The sequence below is a fragment of the Belonocnema kinseyi genome, chromosome 1 (genome assembly GCF_010883055.1).
Source record: "Belonocnema kinseyi isolate 2016_QV_RU_SX_M_011 chromosome 1, B_treatae_v1, whole genome shotgun sequence".
NCBI lineage: Eukaryota > Metazoa > Arthropoda > Insecta > Hymenoptera > Cynipidae > Belonocnema > Belonocnema kinseyi.
The window spans coordinates 134,304,064-134,325,132 of NC_046657.1; the positions used below are offsets into that span (position 1 = coordinate 134,304,064).

General features: G+C 33.8%; 1 protein-coding gene across 1 annotated transcript in view; it reads right to left on the reverse strand.

The window, feature by feature from the left end:
• Positions 1 to 11,587, reverse strand: part of LOC117166891 (myosin regulatory light chain 2-like) — a 144,914-nt gene extending 133,327 nt beyond the window's left edge. The window contains exon 1 of the mRNA XM_033351331.1: positions 11,472 to 11,587. Within this exon, the coding sequence (XP_033207222.1) occupies positions 11,472 to 11,474 (3 nt within the window). The 5' untranslated portion in view covers positions 11,475 to 11,587. The remainder of the gene's footprint in view (positions 1 to 11,471) is intronic.
• Between the last annotated feature and the right edge of the window lie 9,482 nt (positions 11,588 to 21,069).

Below are 21,069 nucleotides of genomic sequence, written 5' to 3' on the forward strand. Positions count from 1 at the left end.
TTTGTGGTATTTATTAAAACAACCAAGTTTTGCAAAGTTATAAATGTAAAAATGTTTTAATTGGCAATTTACTTTCAATCCAAATGGTTCTTGTTCAAGCTAGGTTTACCATCAGTGCGCCTCGAAGGTGTGCCGAGAGTTGCTTACAGCGCTTCAAGTGGCTCTTGGCAAACTATATCGATTGGAGCTTTCTACGGGGAGCGGTGGGTAGAGGGGAAGTGACTTTTTTCGCCGGACGCGCCGTCTATATTTATGGCGGGCAACTAAGCCCGCACCGCAGAAATTGTTTAAATAATCAAGTTATTGTCAATTCGAAAAATATGACGGCAAAAATTCAGTGGCAAAATTCTGAGTAAATAGAGTTGAATGAGACTGACCAAACTCAAATAATTTCGATGGGCAATATACGATTCATTAATGTGAGCAATTAATTAAAGGTTCGCCGTATAAATTAATTATAATGCTAATTTTGCAATTAGGTAAATATTTATTTTTTGAATTGGTATTACACAAATCCGGTATATTATGTTTAAATAATATAAATGTTTATTTAAAATGGATAAATAAACATGTATTACATTTTCAATTCGTTGCGGCAACTTTCTATTGAATAATTTGATACAATCTAATCAATATTGATCCCAGATTAGAAGTAAACTGCACTAATCGATTCTATATACAAAATAACTCCATAAACTTGTACTAAATTTTTACTATTAATCGAAACTTTTTCTTTTCTCTACAAATGTATAACATGTAAGATTGCAGTATTGAAATAAAAATTCTGCTATTATTTCGCAAGAATAAAAATCAAATCATTTCAGAATGTATTAAACTGATCTCTTAAATGTGGAACGCTTACAAAGTTAAAATAAATCGAATTTAACCGATAAAGATTATATAATTTCGAATTAAAATCCTTCAATGATAAATTATTTTCAATAAAAACCATGAAAATTAGAACATTTTATTTTAAATTAGAATTCAGAATTTTACATAGAAAACGTTCTAATAGAAATAATTTTAAGATAAAAATGTTTTTAAAAACTTAGAATTTGCAATTAAAATTACAATTCTAATGCATAAAATAAATATTCACTCATTAAAATATGGAATAATTTTTACATCCTCATCATTTATGTTTTCGAATGTATTATAATAGGACAAAATGTTACAAATTCAAATTTTTGGCAAAACCACAGGAAATACGGAAAAAAGCTGTATGGATGAATTACAGCTTTTGAAAAGTCCTCAGAATTTTTGTTGAACAATTTTTTGATAGAATTTGTCACTTTCGTTTCATTTAACTAAAATACTATTTTAAATAATTTAAATTTTGAACCCAAATTTGTAGTGTTGCAGAATAATTTATTCTGCTGAAAAATTTCTGTTTGAAAATTTGTCTGTTTTGGTCTAGGCTGTTCTGCTTTTTTTGTGTTGAACTAGTATTTCTAATTAACTTTCATAAAAAAATATGGTTGCTGCGCGGGCACACTCTCATTGCATCGATTTTTCGACGGATAAAACCATAACTATTGGTCTTAAAACGTTGAGATCCGTTGAAAAACTAAGGTTTGAAATTTCGGACGATTCTAATACTTTCGAAATTATAAATGATGAAATGTTAGTACCGTATTTCTAAGATTTCAAGCTAAACGAAACTGCATTTTCAACAAAAGAGTTGAGTTTTGTAGCTAAATATGCAAACGTTTTAAAAAACATACGAGTTTCTTAAACCGTAAAGTTGAATTTTTAAACAAAAGAGATAAATTTTCCAACAAATATTGGATTTTCACACCAATGCAATTAGTTTTAAACGAAATGGTTGCACGCAAAACCAAATGGTTGAAGTTTCAAGAAAAAAATACGAAGTATTTAAGAAAAAAGATTCATCTTTTACTAAGCTCTTGAAGTTTCAAGCAACAAAGATGACTTTTCTACCACGACAGAAAAATTTCTAACCGAAAGGGATTAATTCTCTATTCAACAAACCATTTGAATTTTCGACTAAAAAATATGGCTCTTTAACCAAACAGTCGATTTTTCATAATATAGTATAATTTTCATAAAAATGTTTTTCACCAAACAGTAGAATTTCAAAACAAAATGTATGGATTCTAAACCCTAAATATATTCGTAGACTTTTCAAATATAAGGAATTAATTTTGGGGAAGATTTGGTTGGTTATGAAAAACAAACAACACGTGTCTCATCTTTTGCATTGTAAAAAATGTGCCCGCTACACAGGCATATTCTCATCGCGCGCCGCAAAGGGCGCGCGACTGTTAGATCTCGCGCTTCGCGCTCGATTATGTATTTACCTCGCGCTACGCGCTCGGTCATTATATTTTAAAACTATTAAAAAACTATTTTAAGACCTTTTAAAACTAAGACTCGAAAAATTCACCACTGTAATCTTGTGATTTTTAATTCTCTTTGGTTAAAAGAGCTTAGTTCGAGAGTTTGAATGCACCTACTGCACGCGACTGATGGCAATGGCACTCCGCGCTTGGTCTTTGAATTTCTCCCGCATTCGTGCAAAGACATTTTAAAATTAAAGGTGAACGGACCGACAACTGTAATTTTGTGATTTTGAGCTCTCTTTTGTTAAAGCTCTTTCGGCTTTAATGAAGACATTCTCATCACGTATCTCGTGTTTTGCACTCGATTATGTCCAACATGTCAACTTTTCTACATTATACATAACACTTTTATATCAATTATAATACATTTTTTAAGTAACTCTGCCTTGGATTGCTTATTGAAAAATTGAAAAATAAAGAGCAAATTGTATTTATCATGTTTTTTACGATTAAATAAAAACTACTGCGCATCTGCATAGGGGCCATCCATATACCACCTGGACACTTGGGGGGGGGGGAGGCAAAATTCCAAGCTTGTTTACGAGGGGGGCCGGGGGGCCGGGCTAGAATCCACGTGGACACACATTTCCCTAAATCTGTGGAAAATATACTGAAATGAGACAAGGTATATTCTAGGTATACTTTAACTTTTATATTGTGCTCGCGCACGATATCATTTTTATTTTTATTTTTACTGTAATTTTTCCACGACTTTTTCTTTAAAATTTAAATCATGTTTAGGTTCACGTTCCTAAGCTAATCCGCATTTTGTCAGGCAATTCATCGCTCCTTTTAAACTTCTTGTATTCTGGGAGCTCGGGACAATTCTATGGGCGTCATTTAAGTACTCACTAAAATTTCAGATTCTTTTGTTTTCATTGTCAACAGTTAAAAATCGTTGACTGACTAATAGCTGTTGGTGCGTTTTGCAACGATTTATCGTTCAACTGGTCAAAAATTCGAGTGAAACAACGTCACTTTAGTACTCTTGAAACTTATTGGGGATTATTGTTTAGGTGCAAAAAACTAACAAAAATTTTGACTAGCAGCTCCTGAGTGGTGCCAAAGTTGACTGGCATACTGTCAAACGTGTCATTTCCAATGGCTTTCAAGAATACTAAAATGACGTTTTTTCACTAGAATTCTTGAGATTTTTGACAACCTGCCAGTCAACTTTGACACCACTCAGTAGCTGTCAGTCAAACTTTTTGTTAGTTGTTTGCACCTAAAAATCATCCCCAATGGGTTTAAGGAGTACTAGAATGAAGGTTCTAATTGTCACCCTGTCATTTTTTTATATGTTTGACAGCCTGCCAGTCAAGTTTGGCATCACTCAGGAGCTGCCAGTCAACATTTTTGTTAGTTCTTTGCATCTAAAAAATCATCCCCAATGGGTTTTAAGAGTAGTAAAATTAAGTTTTTTTACTCGAATTTTTGACATATTTTTGACAGCATGCCAGTCAACTTTGGCACCACTCAGGAGCTGCCAGTCAAATTTTTGGTTACTGCTCAGCATTCAAACAATCATTCCCGATGGGTTTCAAGAGTACGAAAATGAGGTTTTTTCACTCGAATTTTTGAAGTTTTTGACAGCCAGCCACTCAACTTTGGCAGCACTCAGGAGCTTCCAGTCTAATTTTTGGTTAATTCTTAGTCTTCAAACAATCGTTCCTAATAAATTTCGATAGTACTAGAATGACGTTTCTTCACTCGAATTTTTGGCATGTTTGACAGCCGACCAGTCAACTTTGGCATCACCGAGAATCTGCCCTTAAACTTCCTGGTAGTTGTTTGCATCGAAAAAATCACCCCCAATGGGTTTCAATAGTACTAAAATTATGTTTTTTCACTTGAATTTTTGACATGTTTGACCGTCTGCCAGTTAACTTTTGAACCACTCAGGAGCTCAGTCAAACTTCTCGTTAGTTTTTAGCATCCAAACAATCATTCCCCATGGATTTCAAGAGTACTAAAATGAGGTTTTTTCATTTGAATTTTTAACCAGTTTAACGACAAATTGTTGCAAAATGTACCAATAGCTGTTAGCCAGTCAACGAATTTCGATTTGTTGACTACGAAAACAAAAGAATCTGAAATTGAAGTGAGTACTAAAATGACCTCCTTGGAATTGTTGCGAGCTCCAGGACATTTTGAAGACTAATAATATCTATATTTTCATAAAATATGTCCACGTGGACAGAGTGCAGGGGGGGGGGGGTGTTTGTCAAAATTCCACAGCTGTCCACGGGGGTCATATATAGGGGATCATATATAGGGTCCTAAATAGAATCCTATGTCCTCATTTGTCTTTTCTGTGCTTTTTCCAAAAATTTAATTTTTTTATTTTTAATCTAATGTTTTACGATTTAAAGAAAATTTAATCGGCATATCGAAAAATGATTAATAATAAATTAATAGATCTTTTTAGGCGAACAACTTTTGTCTGTTAATTTTAGTTCATACCTTGTGCCGTTGTTATCATAATCTTGTAGGGATTTCAAAAAGCAAGGTTTTTCTTCTTCTAACTTTTTTTAAAATCTTGCGTTGTTTGGCTTAAAATGTTCATTTTATTTTGGTTTTTTGGATTTTGAAAATGCTTTAACTCTGACAAATTTCTTTTTATAGAGAAAAGTCATGAAGATAAATTGGTTGACTTTCTGAGTACTATTAACAACCGTACATAGAATTTTTATATCTTGAAAAAATGTGGTTTCAAACATTTTTGGTACGATCAAAATTGGTATTTTCAACTTTTCAACCAAATTAAAAAAGTTGTTTTCATAATCTTGTAGGACTTTTAAAAAGTAACGTTTTTCTTCTCTTGCTTTTTTTTTCGTATTATGCGTTGTTTGGCTTAAAATATTCATTTTAGTTTGTTTTTGTTGGATTTTGAAAATGCGCTAACTCTGATAATTTTCTTTTTATAGAAAAAAGTCATAAGGATAAATTATTTGACTTTTTGAATACTATGAACAAATGTGCATAGAATTTTTAAATCTTGAAAAAATGTGGTTTCAAGAATGTTTGGTACGGTCAAACTTGAAATTTTCAACTTTTCGACCAAATTGAAAAAGTTGTTATCATGATCTTGTAGGGCTTTAAAAAAACAACATTTTTCTTTTCTTAATTTTTTTTCGTGTCATGCGTTGTTTGGCACAAAATTTTCATTTTAGTATTTTTTTTATTTTAAAAATGCTATAACTCTGGTAATTTTTGATTTTTTGCAAAAAGTCATCAGGATAAACTGTTCAAGTTTTTGAATACTATGAATAACCGTACAGAGAATTTGTAAAATTTTAAAAAAGTGGTCTCCAAAATATTCAAAATGTGCCCGCTTTTTGAATTTATATCGAAAATGGCTGGCTAACGAACTTGACCTTTAGTTTAGGAGACTAAAAGAGTGTACCATCGGTTAGGTGAATAATGTTAAAATTCTATGAAAGATTACTCTTAAGCATTAAAAAGATTAAAAACAAAAATGTCACTATCAAAAATCGGAAAAAATATTCTTCTATACAAAGAAAAGTTCTGTGAATTAAGGGCATGTGATACTTAGAAAATTTTAGATTTTACCAGTTTTAGGTTCCCCCGGCTTTTTTTCTAGAATAATAAATATTTTGTCTTAAAAATTTAGGAAATGATAGCGAACATGCTAACGGACGTCCCCACACACTTTTCTTGTAGGTTAATTTTAAAAAGTTTTAATTTAGCAAAATGTGATTAATTTGCATAGCGCTTAGGAAATAGTATCGATTTTTTCAATGTTAGATTCCCCCGGCTTTTTTCCTAGGATAAGAAATATTTTGCCTTCAAAATCTGGGAAATGATAGCGAACATGCTAACGGACGTCCCCACACACTTTTCTTGTGTTTTTGTATCACAAAATTTTTGATATTGCTAACAACGTGCGTTTATATTTAGAGGTTATGTGTGTTACAATTCGCTCGAGCGTTACTTCCAAACTACACAATATTTTTGGCCAAAAACTTTGGACTTACAAATAAACATAGTAACTAATCTTCCGGAACTAACCTTGTTTGCAGGCAATCCAAAAAGTTTATTTCATAAATAATTTCCAGATTATCGGAAAGGCAGACATGAAAAACGACGTAACCTCAAAATAATGCTTATGCATAAAATTCGTATTTAGCACAATACATTTTTTTTGTTATTATCCCTCAAAAAAGAGTCTGGGGACGTCCGTTATGATATTTTATAGCATCTCCGAATTCAGTTTTTAAAAATTTTCATTTTTGTGGAAAAAAGCCGGGAAAACTGTAAGTATCACATGCCCTTAAAGAAATATATTCACTAACTTTCATTCGGACACAAGTTTATTTGATGGAAGTGTTTCAAGTAGGGTATAGTGGGGTTAAAAGTGCCGCGTGGAAAAACTGCCACATATTATAAAATATGGAACTTTAATGTATATATATTTGTTTATGCAAAAGCCAAGTAAATTCCTGATTTAATTTAGGCGCAGTGTTATGAAAAATAAACTTTAGCCACTTTAAACCCCGCCCTACAAATTATTACTTTTTGTTTTATCGTATGTGGCACTGTTCCCCCTGGCACTTTTAACCCTACTCTACCCTACCGAAAAAATCGGTTAAATCGAAATTTCAACGAAGTAGACCCTTTTGCACCTCCATTTGTACCAAAAAATCCACCTATTTGTACTGAAATTTCAGTACCTGTAGCCACGGTATCATTTGATTCAAAGATATTTCTTTAGTTCAAAGCAATAATTCTTTGTTTGAATACAGATCTTTCTTCAATTGGACATGATTTCCTTGATTTGAAAGTATATCTTGGTTGAGTAAAGAAAATTATGTTAAACGAACTGTATCTTTAATTCAAGACAAATATTTTTCTGATGTTTTCATAAATATTTACAGTTCAAATGAAATGCAATTTTGTTTAACTTTGATTAATATTTATTTGTTTAATGATTGCTCATGACGTGATATTGTTATTTGGTATTTTAAGATGGGTATTTATCGTGCTCGATTTCTAAAACAAAAACAACATATTAAAGAAAAAAGACCAAATTTTTCAATTTCGTGTATCCTGTAATTTCTGGGAAAGATTAAAAAATCATATTAGGGTTTTTCTTTCAACATCTACGAGAATAAATACTACAATTTTTATAAAAATTACTAACAACAGCTTAAGTTCTTCACATGATTCCAAAAGGACCAATTTTCTATCCAAAACAATTCGTTTTCAAAGAAAAAAGAAATTAACAAAGCGATTAAGTTTTAAAAAATATTATTAAATTTTTTATTAAATTGTAACATTTTTAATCAAAGGATATAAATGTTCAGAAAAAGTATAATAGTAGACTTTTCAAACAAACAAAATGCAAATAATTCTATTTTCGTACTGGTTTCTGTATTAATTCAATTCGCATTTAGGCGAAACAATAAGGAAAAGAGTACAAATTTCTTAAAAATAGCGAGACAAAAATGAAATATTTTAAAAATGATGAAACAAGGGGATAGGGTTAAAAGTGTGAAGTACTCTGTTTTCAGTTTCTAAGAAAGTCCACACTTTCTTTTCGGCTAAATGGAAAAATATTTGTATTACACTATATATGGTGCAACATTATCTTATTACGAAAATTTCAAAAAAAAGAGGCATATGGAATTGCTCATATAAACAAATCTTTCACGTATTTCAGTAGCAAATTAACAGCCTAATAATTACAAAATTATATTATAATACCGAAATAAGTGTACTATATTAAATAAACGAAATACAAGATAATTCGTTGCAAGCTTGATACTGTATTATAATATCAAAACTTTATATCAGGAGAGAAGGAGGAAGTCCACCTCAAAGCTTTGAGACGGGCCTGCTAAGCGAGCAGAAGCTGTGGGAAAATCTGAAGAAAACGGCGGCCTGCCGCTGTGAAATATGACGGACATTTTTTTTTCTACACTTTTTTCTACTACTATGCCACGTTTCGTGCTTCATCAAACTCAGAATTATTCTGAGCGACTTTAATCGCGAAATTATAATTTTTATTCAGTTTTGTGGTCGAAATAGGAATCAGGGTACATTACTATACATTTTAAGGCATTAAATAGCGCGATAGCTCCATTCAATCGCTAAATAAAAACATTCAACAAAAATCCTAGCAAAACTGACATTTTAAAATATTTTTAAATTTGAAGGTCTCTACTGAATTCTAAACATGTTGTAGCACAGTCCAGAATTTTTTCAAATTTTTTCCAACATATTCTTAGCTCTGGGGTTATGTGAAAGTTAACGTGTCTCAACAATGGGCCTCGCAACAGCATTTTTACTTGTATTTTGCTAATTAGCTCGGAACTAAATTTTTTTACGCAAATTACACCCTGTTAAAAATCATATTAATTTAATATAGCCATGTGTATAAAAATTAATACATCAAGCATATCAAATCGACATTAAGAGCGCTTATATTAAATTTCATATACATTCATATTAGTCAATTACAAGAAAAACCATGTAATTTCATTTATCACAAATGTAAAATAAGTTTAGCTGTAATTTTGAATTCTAAATAATTAAACATGATACCGTCTTCCTATTAACCGAAAATAAAATTGGATTTCATGTCGAAAAGTTCAATCAAGAAAATAAATAACAGACTTAACCTACAATTAACTGTATTGGACTTGAATTTTGTCCATTTAGAGCGAAATTAGGGGGAAAAATTTATCCGTACATTGCACTTTCATTATAAATAACCATTGAGTCGACGAATTCTAGATTGATAATTTAATTGAGAAGATTTGACAAGAGTTAAATAAATTAAAGCAGGTTGAGTTTTCACACTCATTGCTATACTGATCTATATATTGAATTTAATACACATGTATATCAAATTCACTACACCAATGTATATTACATTTCAGTAGCGGTAGTGCATATTTGCTTCACACACATGTATATTAAACCTCATACAGATTTTTCTCATAGTGCAGAAACACGATTTTATTCAGAAAACATAGCGGATTCGTGTGGTTCTTATTCGAACCTCCTGAATAATGAAAATGAAAAACTTAATTGTTTTAAAGTGAAATCTCAGTGCCATCTTAACCTGAAACTTCATAACTTTTCAAATTTTCTGTTTTTTTTTAATTACGAAGTTTGTGATGTATCTAGTTTGGTTTTTATTCAACAAACAAATTTATTTTAAGTAATGTCAAATATAATATAAAAATAATCACATTTAATTTATTTTAAGGGCAAAAAAGCGAAAAACATTCTGTTACACCGCGACACCGTCACAGGAAAATTTAATTTCCTCCGAACTGAACAACTTTTTTGGATAACAATTTATTAATTCTCATTCAGCATACCCATACCTCGAAGGGATATTTTTACTTTTGTAAAAAATCAAAAATTCCACTTCTAATCGCTACTGCAGACCGATTTTTAAAACCTGAAATTTTACGCTGTTAAAAATTTCTGTTGTGATCTCACAATAAATGTAATGGAAGTTTATTACCAAAACGCAATGTAATTTCAAAATACATTTAATATAATTTTACAACACATGTATTGTAATTTTACAATACATATATTTTGATGCAGATTTTTTTAGATGATGTGAAATTACAAAACATTTGTTGTAATTTCACAATACTGTATTGTGACGGTACAATTTTATGTATTGTAAAATTACATTACGTTTTGGTAATAACCTTCCAATACATTTATTGTGAAATCACAACAGAAATTTTTAACAGTGTAGAAGTTAGTGTCTTAAAGATGTCTTTAAGATATGGCGCCATGTGTACAAGAAATATTTAAGGTTCAGCCATTGATATTTACAGCGACGTAAAGATGTAAAGACGAACTCACTTTTTCGCTAGCTGTGTTTTTATTTTTATTTTCCCAGTGTTCATATGATATTTTCATAAATATATCGTAAAACTGTAGAAAAAGCGTCTTCAAGTTTGTATGTGCCAGCTTGGCTTATGATACAATGAAATTGTTAAATTGTTTACACAAGAAAAAGGTGAAAGAATAAAAAAGCTATTGAAATAAGCATTTCATAATAAGAGGTATGTTATAAAAAGGTATTTTGGACTGCCTTTAAAAAATTTTAAGTTGATGTTTCTACTATCCAGGAAGAAAACAACAATTAAACAATTGAAATCGATCTGAAGCCTTAGTGAGTTTTCAATGTTATGGGGAACTTTCGCATAATCTTAAATCACTGCATTAATGATTTTCATATTTATTATATGTACAAATTATATATTTTCTACTGATATGCTTCATAATATGGAAAAGGCTAAATACTCTACTGTATATATAAAAAATAAGCATATTATTTAAGTCTCATTATATATATTAAACAGAGCTGGCTAAAGTATGATTATATTCTTATAAATATTAAACTTATTGTGAGCTTTTATATCAGTGAGAATGGTCTAAAATAAATCATTCATTTTTAGTATTTCTACTTTTTTTATTAAATCTTTTAATATTTTAATACTGTTTATTTCTAACGTATAATGATTTTCCTATAATATAGTTTTGCGTTAAGGATCAACTATTTGTGTCGAAATTGTCATAAATTTATCAAAAATATAAATTTCTTGGACTACATCAATTTTTCAACCACGGTTAGTGGCAAAATTAATCTTTTATTTTTATATATTTATAGCATTAAAGGAAAGGTGCAAAAACCGATGTTTGAAAAAATTTTGTTCTACCTAGTTGTCATCCACAGTGCCTCAAATCGATTAATATTTTCTTTTTAGAAAGTACATTTAACGACCTATGTAATAGTCTGATATATTGCATTAAATCCCAAAGTTTGATCTGATGTCGAATGAAAATCGAATCGAATAAAATAGTTGCCAAAACAATTAAAACTACATACATAGAATTGACAATCATAGTGACAAATAAAATTTTAATTTTGTTATCAATAATTGTTGGAAACGTTTTGTTTCTAGGGGGAAACAGTAGTAAAGAAATCTTCCATAGTCATCCTAAATGATTTAATTTGGTCAACTTAACCCTAAAAAAATCCACGCAATTCTTTTCCACCAGTAGGACACTTTCTTTCCTACTTTTCACTTTTACTTACTACTTACTTACCATAATTCTAAAGATGAATCCTAAGGAGAATAGCACTAGAAGATTGTAATAAACCAACTGTCTGAAATATAGAGCTGAAATTGCCTAAGTAATTTTCACGATTTTCCCCTTCCATAACGCGGTATTCGAGCAGGGGTATGCCCGGAACCAGGCTAACGCCTATATGACCGTCTTTAGCAGGAGCTTCCTTAAAATAGCGGTCTTACATATGTTTGTACGCAATCAGTTTGCTTTGATCCCACTGGTCCAATAGCGTTATAGGTTTACTACTGAGAACGAAAATACGAGGCAAGGGTCTCTTTCTGAGAGTTCGCCAATTTGTAGAAAGAATCTTCTGGTTGATGTGATTGTTGCGTTTGTGTGTAGATTCTATTGTCAGTGACTCGAAAGAACATGGAAAAAATGAGTGACATAGCGTTAACGAGATTATATGAAAAATCTTAGACATTAATGAAAGTTTTACAGTTATGAAGCAATAATATATTTACGATTTATAGAAAAAAGGCAAGTTATTTGGAGACACAGAGGGGTAGAATATAAAGATGATATATAATTATCGTGAAGAACTATTAAAAAACCTTAGCAATCTATTCGGAGAAATATTGAAAAGCATGATAATATTCTTAGAAGATCCTCTATAGAGTTTATATAATATTTGAGTTACTTAAAAAAAATTAAAGAGTTAAATTGAAGTTCGTTGGTCTGTTGATCCATAACTCATGTATACGGAAAAAATTTAGTAGTGAAAAAGTTACGAATTTGTAGCTAGGTGTTAGATACGGGATACAAAAATTAAATATTAAATCCTTACTTATATGAAAAATGTATGGATAAATTTGGAACTTTTTTACGAACAGTTCGAATTTCCTACGAACAGTTCCTGAAGATTTCAGACTTAAGTTTACAAAGGAAAAAATTTTATTTGTGCGATTTAATTTATATTTATTTATAAATTCCCAAAACTTTGGGGATTCAAACCCTCGAACTGCTAACTCGGCAGTTTCTAAGAATAAACCAAAAGTGAACGCTCAGCTATCGAAGTTAAACAATATAGGTATTATAAAACTTCCTGCCACTCATCCGACGAACTTGAACCACACATGTAAGCGTGAGCATACACACCACGCGTATCAGTGAGAGTGTGTGCGGGCCACGTGAAGGCGAACCTACTTCCTAGCTCTCAGATTTGTCGGGCAAGTGCTCTGTGAAACTAGTCCCAAACACTCATAATATATTTGTAATTATTTATGGGAAAAAGTGATGAACGGTTTTTGACTAGTGATATCGAGTTCGGTCAGTTTATGTGCTGGACCAAGTGCTGTCCAGTTTATGTTATAATGCGACATAAAATTCACTCCTAATATGAAATACAGCACTAATCAAATAAAACTTACTAATTAGGCTGGGTCATAACAATAATATGCTCGCCGCGCAGGAACAGTCTCATTTCGCACTGCGTGCGCGGCGATTCGCGCCAATTTTGAGCCAGCGTAAAGCGCGCGGGCACGCTCTTGCGCTCGTTTTCGTACGTTTAATGCCTACACTCCAACTTACTTTTTTCAAATATCATAAATTGTAACTTAAATCAAAAACTGTGGTTTAAGCTTCGTAGGAATTACAGTAATAAATTGGAACTAAAATGGGGTTTCCCTTTGTTTTTAAAGAAGGTTCCCAAAACACCTGCTGTTTAGTAGATTACATCATCACTGCGACACTCGCGCTTCGCGCTCGATAAATAGGTTATAGAGTCAATTTTCTTTAAAACATAAAACGATGTAGGTAAAATGGAACAGAATATAAGGAGTAGGTATGTTTTTCAATATAATGGTAATAAAAAAAACTCAATTTTTGTTTAAATTTACTAAACCGAGATATTCAATTTGTGTTCGATTGAAAAATTTGTATCAAGATAATTTGTAAACTTGGTTAAAATCTACGAAAGTAACGCTTAAAACCTACCAATCTCTTAAAAACAAAAATTGAAAATTTTCAAAATGATCTCTTTTTGAATTTTGGTCCAAATAAAAAATTTGACGAAAATATTTTCGAAATATATTGTATATCTAGTAGAAATTTGGATTGATATTTCTTAATCTATCAAAAAAATATCATTTTCTCGATTTTTTTTAAATTTTCAAAATGTTGAAAGGCATACCTTTAACAAACGAATATCATGCCAATTAGTTAATCGAATTAAGGCGATTCCTCAGGCTTGAAATTTAGTCCATATATTGCACGAACAAGCTTTTCTCCTACAATTATGAATTGTTTGATTTCATATTTTAACCACAGAATATAAAGGTCTAAATACAAAATCCAACAAAGAGTTCTTTTTTAAATGGTCTTCTTGTTTTTTTCAATTAATTGAAAATATGATGCATTTTATGAGCCTGGAAAGAAGCAAACCTCCATCGTGAGTGTACCCATGGTGAATGGAATAACGGTGTGACATATTTTCAACGAAATAGCTGGTCGCCCCAAAATTTTAGTTTTTGGACGATACTGTATATATCGTAAAACCAGGATTAAGCCCCTGACTTACACTGAAAAAAATTGTTCTTGAATCAAGTAAATGTTACTTGATTCAAGTCAATCGCAGGTACGAATGAGGACGATAGAATATGAGTGTGTTCCAAATAAATATTTGCTACCGTATGCTTGGAACAAGCGTACATTTTCTTAATCTGAGAAAATGTATTCTTAAATAGAATATCGCATTTTATTATTCTAAAACTACTACGTAAAAAAAATATCAAAAACTTCTTATTATTTCATGAATTCTAAATGAAAAAGTTGGGGGAAAATTATTTTTAAATCACATTATGATTTTCTTTACAAAAAAAGAAGCTGAAATGCATCTTGCATACATGACCGAAATCACTATACTTTGATCACAAAAATTAGTCCTGATTGAACTTGTATACACTGAACTTCTGTAAAATACATGTAAGTCTAACAGTGTTCGTTAATAGGCAAATAAAAAAAAACATGTTATTAACAAACAAAAAGCATAACGTCAAAGATATTAAAGACATGTGAAAAGTAATTCACAATAAAATGACAAGAAATAATTGTAGGGTCTAGGTTAGGAGAAAAATGTTTTTTTCTGTGTATACGTTTGGACAATCCGTATTTTCATGCACATTTATAATAATTCGATCGGGTCTAAACGTACGAATCTGGAAAGGGAAAGGGAGAACTGGAAAAGGGAAGAGCGTATTGGTTGTATCCGGACGTATAGACACAGCCCATGCCGCCTTTCCTTTTTTATCTTCTGTTTACCTTTTCTAGTATCAACCTGGAAAGGAAAGAAAAGAGCTGGAAAAGGCAAGAGGGGTGGTTTATGCCCGGAAATATAGAGACAATGCACATCCTTTCCCCTTTGCCAGCTTCCCCCTTTCTGCGTTAAGTATGATATAATAATGAAATTATGAATTATTGAGTGTACAAAATTAAGAATTTATTTTTATGAATGGATTTTTGATTGGGTAAGAGTCAGGTACGTAACTAACATGGCTGTCAGTTTTCTTCAATATTAAATAAAAAAATACTACAAAAAATGCTTTTCCCCCACCTTTTTCATTTGGAATTCATCAAATAATAACAAGTTTTTGATATTTTTTAACGTTAAAGTGTCATACGGGAGAAGCCGCTATTCTATAGTTTTACCTTTTCTTAATCTAAGAATATGTAGTATTGGAGCAATAGACTAGTGCCTCAACTGAACACTCTTTCTCAACAACAAGTTGTTTTCTAAATTATTGTTATATAATCTTCATTTTTTTAAGTATTAAAATACGTAATTCACGCACACTGTTACTTTCACATATAATCGTTCGTCTAGACGCTTTGAAAAATCGCACCCTGCCGAGGATTGAAACTCTACCTGAACTACCTAAACTAGTGTGCCCTAACGGCGCGCTCTACCGACTTCGCTATCGAAGCACTTGGATCTCGGTGACAAAATCTCGGGTAAGAATTTCAAGGCAGGGTCGTACCAAGTCGTATGGTGAACCTCAACCAACTTCAAACTAAAAATTGTTGAACTTAACTTTAATATACCATTTCTTATTTAGAAAAATTTTAGAATTGAATTTAACTTATTTCATAAAAGGCTCGATACTTTTTTTTTCTTAATATATTTAAAAATGTTATAACATATCTAAAAGTAATTAACAATAAACAAAAATTCTCCATAAAATGCGCAGTTTTCAATTAATCAAACTCTTTTATTGTACATAATACTCTCTTACTCAATTTTTAATGCAAAATAATATTTCTTAAACTATAATTAAAAATTTGTGAAAAAGCGAAAAAACTTTCACTTATTCAACATCGCATTTAATACTGGTTGTTTTTAAATATTTAAAATGCTCAAAAACGATCCAAAGGTAATAAATAATGAAGAAAAGTTGCAAGTACAAAAATGCTTTAAAAGCATCAATGATAAAAAACAATGTTCTGTTATAGGAAAATTTTCAATAACCGCACAGTTTTCAATTTATCGAATTCTTTTATCATACGTTTTTTTACAAAGATTTAAATATGGAATTGCTTTCCTAAAACAACAATTTAAAATGTGCAAAAAATAATTGAACTTCACTTATTTTACAAAGGCCTTAATACTTTTTTCTTCAAAAATTTACCCCGCTTAAAAACTATCTAAATCATATAAAAAATAAATAAGTTTTGAGTCGAAAAACGCTTTAGCAACTCAGTGACAAATAACTAATTTCTGATTTTTTTAAATCTTTGTAAAACGCACAGTTTTCGATTTATTTATTTCTTTCATAATACTATTTAACTCAATTTTTAATTTAAAATAACAATTCCTAAAAAATAATTTAAAATATGTAGAAAAAATTGATCAATAATTTAAATATTGCCTATTTCAAAAAGTGCTAGATAATTTATTTTTCTTTAAAAAATAAAATACTTTGAAATGAGAACAAACAAGAATTCTTTAAAGAAACGTTTACTGCAAGAAGTTATAGGGTTAAAGCGGGCTCACGGTGGTCGGATGAAAAATATTTGCTTGCTTCCTGCTTGCATTCTCAATTATTTTATTTAAATAATTTTTAATTGTCACGTTTTTAATTGTTCTTTTATAAAATGAAATGCATTCTTAATAAAAAATTTTAAAATGTTATTAAATGATTTTTTTAAAATTGTTTGCTTTAAAAATGCAAAACATTTTTTTAAATGATCAAGAAAATGTAATATATGTATTTTGAAGCATTTTTTAAAGCTTATAACTTTGTTTTATGCTCTCGTATATTTATTTTTTTATTATTTACATAATAAAAAAGAATTGCGTAAGTATATGGGTGATAGCCAATATGTTAACCATTTGTAGTCTTAATTTTATTAAGTTTTTATAAATATACATGCTAATAATATCCATATTAAATTTTCTATAATTAATGACATGTTGAAATGAAATTTTCTACGATCATTGAATTCATTGACTGAAAAACTTAATTTGGTTAATTCTATTTTAAAAAAACCTAAATCTATACTTAATTATTAAAAATAGCAACATTATGTGCATGCTTCAGTACGCGGGAAGCATTGCATTGCGAATTAATAACATATAAATATAAAACAGGATATTAACTATTTCAGATGGCAAGTAAGAATATAAAATTGAAAATTATTCAAAAAATTCCTGCCTAATAAAGGAATCTGTTTTTCATCAAGGAAAAATTAATTTTTTGAATTCAGCTAGATTAACAGTTTTTTTTTCTAAATTTAACAGATCTGTTGCCTAAAACTTATTTACTTTAAATTAGAATATCACATGATCATTTTATATTTTCAAAACTATTTTTGCATGAGTATGGATATGGATGAAAGTACCTCTATAAACGGGCTCTCCTGGGTGTTTTGTAAAGGATCCCTATAAACGGGCTCTCCTGATATTCATGATTGTAGTATGATAGAAGGCTGAAAAAGCCTAGCTAACATGGGCTTACTGGATCCCTGGGTCGAGGTCTCTCCCGGACCGATCTCCAATTTCTGGAGTCAGCATGGGAATGACCTGCGGCCCGAACAGCGACCAAGAAACAGCCCTCCGTTCGTATGGTGGCCTGCGAACGGGTATTCATTGAGTTTCTCGCACAATGTAACCACCCCCCTAATCCATGAGTTTAGAGTGATTGTGCCCATGGCTCTTTGGCACCCAGAGGTTACGAAGGTGCCCTAACGGCCTCTCGGGGACACCGAACGACCTCCCTGAGTAATTAGCCTTACCCTTGCATGCGGGACTCTGCAGGGGCGGACCTTTTATTTCCCTACCTACTCGTGGGAACTAAAATGGAACAAGCAATAATTCGAAAAGAAGAAGGCGGAAGGGAATTGGCGGAGGGTGGAAAGGGGCTAGGTCCTAACGGGTCTAGCATAACCCTTTCACCCCGACCTGTCTCTCCGGCAAGCCTTACTCAGGCGGCGGCTGTGCCCCCAACTCTTTCGAAAGCTGAGGGTGTGACGGTCCCTCTGAGTGAGGCTATGTAAAGGGGAGTGGCCAATCAGTTCCCCGATAAAAAGAAAATTATCAGCGATTCCCTAAAAAGGAGACTGAGGAGGCAAGCGCAGTGGGCTAGTAGAGCAGCTGTAGTACCTGGTACATCGTCGCTCAGAAGACTGACCCTCTGACTGTGGTGGTGACGGATACGAGTTACCCGTCTCGCTTCTCACCGTAGAGCAGCTAGAGCTTCTCAGGGAAGCTACTTAGAGGGTGCTCGAGAGAGTGTCCCCAGATCAATGGCCTAAATTCAGGACCCATTTCTGCAGGGGAGGGGTCTTTGTATTTGTTGCAGCGGACCCAGTGGGCAAAGTTTGGCTACACAAGTTATTGGCTAAAACAAGACCTTTGGAAGGCGCATCTCTTAAGGTGGGTGGGGTTTAGTCGCTTGAGAAAATGTTTCAGGCTACGGCATGGTTTCCAGGTAAACTGACGGAACCGCAGGTGGTTCTCGGTCGGCTGGAGAAATTCAACCCGTCACTTAAGACGACGTCCTGGCGGTGCGTCAGGCACGATAGGCCTCAGAAAGAGGACGCAGCTGGAGAATTTAAACATCTCCTAGTTGTGCAAATTTCTGAGTCACAGGCGAGGGCCCTTTCGGCCCTCAATAATAGGCCCTTCTACCTTAATGGACAGTTCAACTTTAAAGTGGTCAGCCAAGGGCGGGAGAGGTCTGTCGGTGAACAGGAAGATCGGGATCAGACCTAAATGATTGCTCCCGGTCTAACCATTACCCAGATTAACTTGCATCATAGCAAAGGCGCCTCTGCAGTTTTGCAGAGGGCCATGGCTGTCAGGCACACAGGTATCTCACTAATCCAGGAACTCTGGCTAGTTTGAGATAACATCAGGGGCTTAGGGGGGGGGCTGGTTTTTGTCACAGGGACCCTAAGGCGGAAAATCCAAGGGCATGCATACTTGCGAAGGGATTCAAGGTAAGGGGTCTTCCTCTTCTGTTAAGGTGCGATGCTAACTACCACTATACCCTGCGGGGTAGCACGGACATCAACTCAAGAGGTAAAGACTTATTGGAATACATAATTACTACTGATTTAAATATTCTTAATACGGAGAACACCCCGACGTTTCGTAATTTGGTCAGGGAGGAAGTCATTGACATCACTCTCTATACCGGTAGTTTTACAGATAAGATCAAGAAGTGGAGTCTCAGATGAACCCACTCTCTCAGATCATTCACTGATACAGTTCGTGTTGGAATCCACTGTACCCACCGGTCCTAAGTGGGTCAGAAATCTAAGAAGAACGGATTGGGGTCAGTTTTCCACAGAACTAAGAAGTGCACTCTTAGGGGTGCTCAGGTCAATTAGAGACGAGCATATCCTGGAGAACGAGGCAGAATTTTTCACGGAAGCCATCAAATCCACTTATGAATGTAATTGTCGGCATTCTAAAGTCCGAAAGGCTGGAGGGACACACTGGTGGAACGCGGCATTCGAAAAGCTTCGCAGGCAAACCATAGAGAGGTTCAGACGTGCCAGTTTTGGCAAAACGAAGGAACTGTGGACTGCATTCACATCAATGAGGGATGAGTATAGGAGTGCAATATGCAAGGCAATGCATGAAAGCTGGACCAACTTTTGCACTAATATCGAGAAAGGAGCAGAGGCAACCAGGCTGAACAACCTGCTTTCTCAAAATTCAGATGCTATTTTCGGTACTCTAAAATTGTCCGGCGGGGGATACTCAGATTCGGACGGGGATACCTTGGCTCACCTGATCAAGGCACATTTTCCGGGCTTCATAAAGTCAGGAGATGGGGGGCGGCACCTCTGAGGTAATCAAAGTCGGCTGTGGCCCAACTGGGCCGAAACGACGGCCAGCCAACGAGATTGTGACCCCAGCCAGGGTCAGGCGGGCCCTGAAGTCCTTTAGTCCTTACAAGTCTCCCGGCCCGAATGGTATATATCATATTCTCTTACAGAGAGCTGGTGAGATCATTATTGGGCCTTTGGTGGGACTTGCTAGGGCTAGTCCGGCGTTGGGTTATGTTCCGGCGGCATGGAGGGGTGCGAGAGTAGTCTTTATTCCGAAGGCAGGCAGGATCGGTTATATTTCACCCAAGGATTTTCGACCCATTAGCCTCTTATCTTTCCTACTAAAAACAGTGGAAAGACTCGTGGACAGATATATCCCCGATAAGGTCCTTTCAAGTAGTCCTCTTCACAAGCAACAACACGCCTATAGGGCTAGTCATTCGACTGAGACGGCCCTGAGCACTGCAGTTGACCTAATTGAAGGACAACTGAAGCAGAAAGGTCTAGCGATTGGAACCTACATGGACATCGAAGGAGCCTTTAACTACACCTCTGGAGAGGTAATCAGGGCGGCCATGATCGCACGCGGGGTGCCTATTTCAGTCGTGAAATGGACGTATCACATGTTGGCCAATAGGAATCTAACCAATCGACATCACGTCCACTTGCCACTACTTCTTCGACAAGATATACCGGGATAGCCTATCCACAAAAGAGGAATGGGCTAACGGTGAAGCACACCTGCCCAGTGATGGGGACAACTGGTTTACAGATGGCTTGAGGAACAACGAGAACGCTGGAGCAGGTGTATACCGTAGAAGGAACGAAATGGGCTTCACAATAGCGATAGGTTCCTACGCAACAGTTCTACAATCTGAGATTTTGGCCTTACCCCATTGCGCCTAAACGGCAATGGAGTACGGCGGGAAAAGAAACATGCGTATCTGCTCAGATAGCAGGGCTGCTATCATGGCTCTGGCCAAAACAACTACTATGTCGCTGCTAACATGGGAGTGCCTTGAGGCACTGAATAAGCTAGCAACAGAAACCGAGTCACTCTGCTCTTGATCCCTGGACACAGTGGAATCAGGGACAATGAAATATCGGACAGGTTGGCAAAGCTAGCGACAAAGGCAAATTTTACTGGACCCGAGCCAGTTGTAGGGAATTCCAGTATATCGGTCACTGTAGATATTAACAGTTGGCTGACCAAGGAACATTAGAATGAGTGGGATGCGGTCTTTAGCTACAGACAGGCTGAAACAGCCTTGGGCTCAAAGCTAAACCCTCATCGAGCGAA